Source organism: Netta rufina (genome assembly GCF_964035555.1).
Source record: "Netta rufina genome assembly, chromosome: 16".
In the NCBI taxonomy this organism is placed as follows: domain Eukaryota; kingdom Metazoa; phylum Chordata; class Aves; order Anseriformes; family Anatidae; genus Netta; species Netta rufina.
In genome coordinates, this window is record NC_140140.1 from 1,359,579 (window position 1) to 1,368,079 (window position 8,501).

Sequence of the window (8,501 nt, forward strand, 5' to 3'; positions counted from 1 at the left end):
CAATGAATGTTTGTTTCCCTACAGAACAACAAACGTGCATTTCCTGCTTTCACAAGATGCACTTTGAGCCAAGTCTGATGACAACCTATTTTGCATGATTTATGCATCAAAACACCCATAGCAGATATCTGCATAGCTGCATGTTCTCAGGATATTACTTCTGCACTCGAAGAAAGCCAACAGCATGCAAGGTAACTGCACGTTACTCCATTTCAGTCTGTCCGAATTGAAGCTTACCTGTAAACAGTCCAGGGAAGTACTGACAATGCGCGGTGACTTGGACTGGCAGGCCAGCTCAAACGGAAGGAAGTACTTATCTGCTTCAATGAAGTTTGCTTTTGGTGGAGCATCAGTGCCTTCTCTAGGTCAGAGGAGAAGAGCTGTTAATTTTTCTGAATACGTATATCACAGCAAGCTATCCATCCTCTCTTTTCTGATTAAAGCTGAATAGTATACAGAAGCATAAAAGCCTAACGTATTCTCTTATGCATACTTTCTTTAGAAAGTTCATTTTTCTTTAAAATCACATTAAAACAACTTAATCTTTTCGCATATTACATCTGACCTTTTATTTATTCTTCAGCTTACCTCTTCCCCCACTACACTCCAGTACTGTCCCACTACCTGTAATACTGGAGAATAACTTAATGATAAAATTTCCCAAATTACTCTGAATGACTTAAACAGAGCCTGTAGGAAAAACAGGAAAAAAAAAGAAACATTTTGGGGGCTCAGTTCCTAGTATTGTACTATGATTTTTAGACATGTCGTTCTAAAATATTGTTTAAAAAGTTTAAGGAATTTAATTACATAAATCTAAATTTAAAAATTATTTAAATATAAGTAATATTGAAAAAGGTGCTCTTGATGTATGTATTTAGGATCATATACCACCAAACCTAGAAAACCGTAAGGAACAGTAGGTATTCTATCAGGCTGCATTAAGAACAGTAAAAGGAAGTGAAAAATTAGCACCTGTTAGAAGTTTTGCAATTATTTCATAGTGAAATTCAGAAGGCAGTTACAGCTTGAGCACCCAGAGCCACAGATGTTGTGTAATTGGGAAACATGGGCCAAATCATGCTTATGGCAGAAAGGTAAGTAGCTGCATATTCACAAGTTCATTGCAATAACTTGTATGTACTCTTACATTTCCACTACCAAATTATTCAACCTGCTGCTTTCTTGCAAATTACAGCAATTAATAATTTACCTTTGCTTTTCCAGCTCTGTTTTTATTTCATCTGAAAGAAAGAAAAATTCAGAAGTTAACACCTAAGATGTTATTGATAACATCACCACAAATACGGAAAGCATAATAAAGCAAAGCTGTTTCAAACCATTACACTCCATTATTAGCTGCTCCTTTCCTGTAACTTCTTCAGCATCCCAAGCCAGAGACCATAGACAATTACAAAATTTATGGCAAGGCATAGCTCTCAACTTCTACAGGAAAAAGCTTTTTTTTTTTTCCTAAATATTCTCAGTAGAAAGGTATATTTAGAAAAAAAAACTAACAACCCAAGCGTACTTTTTATTTTAGGGTAAGCCTACATCACAGAGAGCTCAGGTTTGAGGAAGTCTTTAAGCCGCTGCAGGAACCATGAGTTCAATGCATCAGAGCTTCCTGTTAACTACAATGCTGGTTAGTTCGCTTCTGACAAACCTTACAATATGACATCAGCTGAATAAACAAACTCTTACTCAGAGATAAGGAATATTAAATGGATGCTGTCATCTTGCCAGCAGCTTTTTTTAAAAAAAGTTTTCCCTCCTCCTTCTTTTTGAACTTACAGTTTTGGGGAGCTTTTCATAAGAGTAAATACAGGAAAAATGCATCCTTCATTTCTATTACAAACACCAGCAAATCCTTAAGATCCTAGCATCTTTTTGTTTGTTTGTTTGTATTTCTAATACATCACCATGATGCACAATGCAGACTGCACTACACCAGACACAAACTGAACACTGACACACAGCAAAGAGACCACATGCCATAAGGGTGCACAGCTACACACATTTGTAATACCATGTGGAATCCTGTCCCTCCCATCCAACCTCACATCCCTGCAAGTTACCACATCTACAAAACTTGTTTAAACTGCAAAGTTATCAGAAACTGATCATTCACTGTGCCTGGAGGAGGCACAAGGTGAGCTTGTTGGGAGGGCAGCCTGGGGTAGGGTTGAGATGACTGCATTTTCTCCAAAATAAAAATTCCTCAACTAGAGATTAAGTTGTTTATATATATATAAAAAAAATCAAACTATGCTAAAAACATGGAGCAATGAGCCCACCCAAGAAAATAAAAGGTTGTTTTGTAAAATTTAATACTGCACAAGCAAACAGGTTTCATTATTAGCATCGATAGCTGAGAAAAATCTAAGTGCTCAATTCTATGTTTATAGAGTAACCAAGCGATGAGTTTTCCCCTCACCAGCACCCCCAGAAAATTCTTTATACACAACTGAAAGACTTTTTTTCCCCAAACAAATCATCCTCCCCCTCATATTGTTAACTAGCAGATCAGCATAGCAAAAAATGTTTTAAACGCAAGTTTAATGAAAGTTTTAGCCTTAAGGAAACATGATCCAGGCCCATCTTAGGTTTAATACTGCAATAATACCTTCACTGAGATAGGTATATTAGATCTTGTACTAGAAAAAAGTATAAGAATAGTGCCCCATATTAAAGCAATGATGATTTTACTTTCCAAAACCTTCCATAAATTAAACAAAATAAAACAAACAACAACAACAAAAATCTAACCAAGTTCTGATGAAGTTCCCCACTTTTTTGTTATATAAAGGGTTTTCCAAAGCAGCATGAAAGTGTCTGCATCACAATAGCATTTTAATAAATAATGCTGGCAGAAAAGAATAAGTGAAAAGACAAAAACAAGTTACAGCCATGCCCTTGCTACTGATTGCATCAAAATCATTTGGAAATCTCCACATTTGAAGAGCTCATTTGGTCGTCTGACCACCAAGAGGGAGTGAAACAAACGGTTGCCTAACTGAAGTCTGTTACCGTGAAGCACTCACCAAGCCCAGGCCAGGCAGAGCCAGCCTGCAGCAGCCCTTTGCTACTGCCACGCTTCTGGTCTGTGGCTGTGCCCCTTCCTCCTACAAGCAGAGCAGTCCCAACACGGGACTTCAGCTCCATGCACCACACTCAGTGCAAGCCTTTCGGCGCTCCCACCAGCCAGCACAACCGGAGCAGCCATTTCTTCCAGAGCTTCTTGCCATAACGAAAGCATTTGGCATGAAGCACATACCAAAAGTAACCCCTGTTCTGTATTAAACTGTTTGTGTATAAGTTTGTGTATAATGAAAACTACGTATTAAAAGGAAGGACAATTGCTGGCTTGAAGTTAGATGCACCCCGCACTAATGAATGGTCAGGTTCATCGCAGTGGAAGCAAACCAGTTTCTGTGCAGAGAGCAGCAGTTTGTTAGCACAAGGACACGAGCAATGTCGTTCCAGAGCTTGTCAGAACACCGGAGAGCAATGCCAATGCAAACACACGGAACAGCAGTAACAGCTTTTCTTTTTTTTTTTTTTTTTTTTTTTGTACAGTCCACTGTATTGCCTAATTCCAGGATGCCTTAAATTTAAAGCAAAAAGCAAACATGCAAAAAGACATCCTACATTTATTGATTCTATCCCTCTGTAGAGAGCCCTTTACAGGAGGCTGCCACAGTGAAGCAAGATCTCGCTTTGCACCAGCACTCCCCAAGTATGCCAGCCAAGAGGCTTTACTAAACCAAGAAACAAACTCACTTCAGCCATTTGTCATTTCTATCAAGAGACAAATACACATACAGATTCCTAAGCAAAGGCATGGCTGAAGAGATTATTATTAAAATTAATTAACAAACTAAACAAATTCTGTTGCTTACAAAGCTCAAAGGAAGTGCCTAGGCAATCAAATGTCACAGAACCAGGCTGGCTGCATAGTATGTTATTAAAAACAGTCCTCGTAGGGTAAGATTAATAGTTCTGAGAGTCTTTATTTGAGAGACCCAGGCACACAATTAGCATTTCACCCATACGAACTGCTGTGATACGCGCTGCCTGTACTCCACTGGAAATTCATCAGGATACAGACTGTTTCAGTAGACTTGCTAAGAACCGTGCATGCCCAGAGCTCCACAGAAGTGCTTATTAGGCAACTATTTATATACAATACACTGCCTGTCTGTTTAAGACCAGTTTTCTAAACCAGAGCAGAACAGCTTCTCTGTTTAAAAACTTTATTTCTCCTCGCCTCTCCTGGGGTTTACTGGCACTATGAGCACTGGATACAACTATTACACCTACTGATGAAGCAAGAGGCTGAATGAAGGAATCCATTCAACTCTGCTTACTCAATATTTACCCTGTATATTTCAAGAGGGGGATGGACAGAGCAAATTTTTTTTTTTTTTTAATAACTGAGAAATGGTTTTGTTACCAAACCCATTTCCAAGGACACATCTATCACTGCTTTGGGCCAACAGTGCAAGCTAACAAGCCCTGTACAGTTCAGAAGTGAATAAGCGCTCCTTTCACCCTTCCCATGTTCATACTCTATTTGAGAATCACACAGAATCACAGAATTTTCTAGGTTGGAAGAGACCTCAAGATCATCGAGTCCAACCTCTGACCTAACGCTAACAGTCCCCACTAAACCATTTCCCTAAGCTCTGCATCTAAACGTCTTTTGAAGACTTCCAGGGATGGTGACTCCACCACTTCCCTGGGCAGCCTGTTCTAGTGCCTCACAACCCTTTCAGTAAAGAAGTTCTTCCTAACATCTAACCTAAAACTCCCCTGGCTCAACTTAAGCCCATTCCCCCTCGTCCTGTCACCAGGCACGTGGGAGAACAGACCAACCCCCACCTCGCTACAGCCTCCCTTGAGGTACCCATAGAGAGTGATAAGGAGCCTACAACATTTCTACAAAGTCATGAAGATATTTTGCAGTCCAAAACTGCAGACTACTGTTCCAGTAAAACACCCATTGGGAACGGAAGAACAGGACAACAGCAGTTTAGAATTAAGTATCACATGTGTTTCCTAGATAAGAATGACAGCAGTTTTCAGTGGTAACTTAAGTTCTCAACAGTGAAACACATTATAAACTAATAAAAGAGAAAACAGAAGCATGATTCCTGTAGTTGGAAATATATTCCTGTCTCACCAAACAAAAATTTAAAGCATGTGTAATTAACAGAAACACTACTCCAGTACCACCACAGAACAAGCTGTAGAAATAGCAAAAGGTTAGGTAGGTTAGATAGTTCCTGAATACACCAATTCCTTTCTATTTAGAGCAAGAATTTACTTGTGACCCGTACCGTGCTGACTGCTTTATAAAAGATATGATAGCTCAAAGCTCCATTCAAGAGATCGTTGTATAAAGAAGACAGCATAGCAAATGGAACATAGTCATAGGTAGAGGGGCATCATTTGAAATATGACATGAAAAATTAAAAGACAACGTCTCACAGTTACCAGGTCCATAAAGTTAACTTTACATTTCTCTTGAATTAATTGTACTTAGATTTAATTATTAAGGGATAGCTGAACTTTACTATTATTGAAAACACTGTAGCTTCTTTCTTGTAAAACTATTTATGTAGATTAAGAAGTCTGGCCTGAATTCTTTGGACTGCAAGTAATGTTTCTTCCCACATTCCCTAGCATATTTACTACAGCACAGGGCTTGATAATTAAGCTAGCACTTTTGAAATTAAACTGACTTTTATTTAACAAAGTATAAGCTTAATTAAGCTTACATAAAATAAAACTTTAAAAAAAATTGATTAGAAAAGAGCTTATTCTACACAGAATAAAGTTTAAAAATAAAAAGCACACATGAATGTAAGGAACTGTCCGCACGTTGTCACCTTGAAATGATGTAACATTTACCAAATATAACAGAGAGCCTTTAGTACAGTAATCAAGGCCCTACTAGTGTAGAAGAGTTGGGCAACAGAAGGTTATCTATTCATGCTGACCTCTGCTTCAGTCCAGTCAAGTAGTACCATAGACGTTTTTTTCAGCATTATTAACAACATTATTATCTATCATCACAAGCATTAACTGAAATCAAACATGCTATACGTTAAAAAACTGGGAGGTAAAACAGCCCTAACCCAAAAGACAAATGCCAGTAAGTGGCTATTGCATAATACTCCTCCCCTCGTATCATGTCTTTGATGTGGTAGTAAACAAAAGCCTTCCTACTAATCTTTCAAGAAAGTTCCCTTTCTCAAAAAGTATTTATGTAGCAGACAAGCAGGTTTCCAGTCCTGTAAATGGGTTAGGTGGACGTTGGTGGGAAGTCAGGAAAGGGAAGTAGGAAAAGTAATCTCTGTTGCTCACAATGTCAACTTTAAATAATAATAAATACACTTCTATGTAGTTACTACTAGATAGTTAGTGCCTTCAGATTTCTTCAAGGTAAGGACTGTGGGCAGGAAGATAAAAACAATGGCTTTTTTTCAAGTTCGCTTTCATAATACATTTGACAAGACTTGCCTCTGCTCAGCATCCTTACTCACTCAGCCGGTCTCTCCTGTTTCAATGTTCTACATACAGTAAATACACTCAAATTAAAGGAAGAATATTGGTGCAAACCAAGTGAAACTGTAAGAGATACCTGTGCTATAAAATAAAAAGGCCACAAAGAAGTCTACCTGTAAGAGCTGTACTGCTTTTACCTAGTTTTTTTGCCTACATGTCACGCCATCTGCTTTCACAACTTTAACACCTAGTCCTGTACTACGAAAGGATGGATTTGCAGGTGCAGGTTTGAAGACCAGCCTACGAAGTTTGCAGAAAGTGCCTCAGTTGTGCAAGACACCACACCGTATGTGGCCGCCCCAAGTTTTCAGCCCGTCCACGAGTCAGACGGAAGGTATCGGAGGACTGCCAGGCCCGGGACAACAGAAGGGCCCCTCCAGCACCCCGTGTCCCAGCCGAAACGCTCGGGGTTGATTCCCCCCAGCTGAGTCCCGGCGGGGCAGCCCCGCGCCCCTCCCGCTTCACAGACCCCGAATGCAGGCGGCGCCTGGGCTGTGGGGCTGTTCCCCGCCGGGACGCGCCGTGACAGCCCGAGCGGGGCCGGGAAGGACCGGGCCGGGCAGCGGCGGCGGCTCCCGGCCCGGCGGGGGCGGACTCACCCAGCGCCACCTGGCAGGCTCTCCGCAGCTGCCCGTGCGGGGGCCGCTTGGCCTCCTTCTCGGCCAGGATCTTCTCGAGGGCCCGCGACACGAACATGCTCTTGGTGCGGGCATCCTGCTCGCGGCCCGGGGGCTGCATGGCGGCGGGGCCGGGGCCGCCGGGGAGCTTCGCCGCGCCTCCGCCCTCAGCGGCCGCCGCCACACCGCAGCCACGGCGCCGCCATCTTGGCGCCGTCACGTGACCCGGCCGCCCTGCCCGCCGCCCCATCGCGACTTGCGACCCCGGCAGCAGGCGGGGCCCGGTCCGTGGAGGCCGCTGGCCGGGAGGCGGTCAAGGGGCCCCGACATGGGGGAGGGGAGGAATGGGCTCCGAGGTCGTCTGTTCCAACCGTGCCCCTCTCACCACCATCACCCACTAAGCCATGTCCCCAAGCACCACGTCCAGCCTTTCCTTAGACACCCCCAGGGACGGTGACTCCACCACCTCCCTGGGCAACCCATCCCAGTGCCTGACTGCTCTTTCGGAGCAGAAATGTCTCCTCATTTCCAGCCTGAACCTCCACTGCCACAACTTGAGGCCATTCCCTCTGGTCCTATCACTGGTTACCTGTGAGAAGAGGCCGACCCCCAGCTACCCACACCTTTTCAGGCAGTTGCAGAGAGCAATGAGGGCTCCCCGAGCCTCCTCCAGACCAAACACCACCAGCTCCCTCAGCCGCTCCTCACAGGACTTGTGTTCCAGGCCCTTCACCACAATAAGTGGAGCTGGGAGCCATGTCCTGCCCCTTCAGTTCCAGCAGGCTGGGTCAGCCCTGCCGAAACCAGGCTTGGTGCCTGTTATAAATTGCCCCCTTAATTAATTTTTCAGAGAGCATTGTGTTAACCAGAGAAAGGAATTTACTGAGTAAGCCAACAGCAAGCAAAACACCGCTGGGCGGCCGGGGAGTCTTGGCTCCACCAACGGCGCGCACCTCACCCCCGCCAGGGTCCCTTTTTATATCTTGGTAATTCCGGGATTACGCAGCACATCCTGGTATATTCTGCGATTGCGCGCACTGTTGCTAGGGGGTCGTCTCTGTCCCTCTGGTGGTCGTGAAGATGACGGCCGTAGTCTTCCTCGGTGTTGTGGTTCAACTTCTTTTTTTATTTGGTCATGTTGGCCCAGCGTGAGACAGGAAGGCAGGATGTTGATACACTAGTTTAGCAATTTATCAGGAGATGGTTACATGAGCTTTGCAGCAGTGTCTTTGAACAAAAGAGGCAACTGAGATGCAGAAGGAGAGAAGGGGAGGGGGTTCTCTTTTTTGTTACATTAAGCAAAAGAATTTT

The 8,501-nt window shown here is 43.2% G+C and overlaps 1 protein-coding gene across 1 annotated transcript in view; it reads right to left on the reverse strand.

Moving 5' to 3' along the window:
• Nucleotides 1–7,388, reverse strand: part of ARFGEF2 (ARF guanine nucleotide exchange factor 2) — a 31,642-nt gene extending 24,254 nt beyond the window's left edge. Inside the window, exons 1-3 of the mRNA XM_084296537.1 lie at nucleotides 7,173–7,388; nucleotides 1,214–1,244; nucleotides 238–361 (exon numbers count right to left, since the gene is read on the reverse strand). Coding sequence (XP_084152663.1) covers nucleotides 238–361; nucleotides 1,214–1,244; nucleotides 7,173–7,311 — 294 coding nt within the window. The 5' untranslated portion in view covers nucleotides 7,312–7,388. The remainder of the gene's footprint in view (nucleotides 1–237; nucleotides 362–1,213; nucleotides 1,245–7,172) is intronic.
• Nucleotides 7,389–8,501: the final 1,113 nt, after the last annotated feature.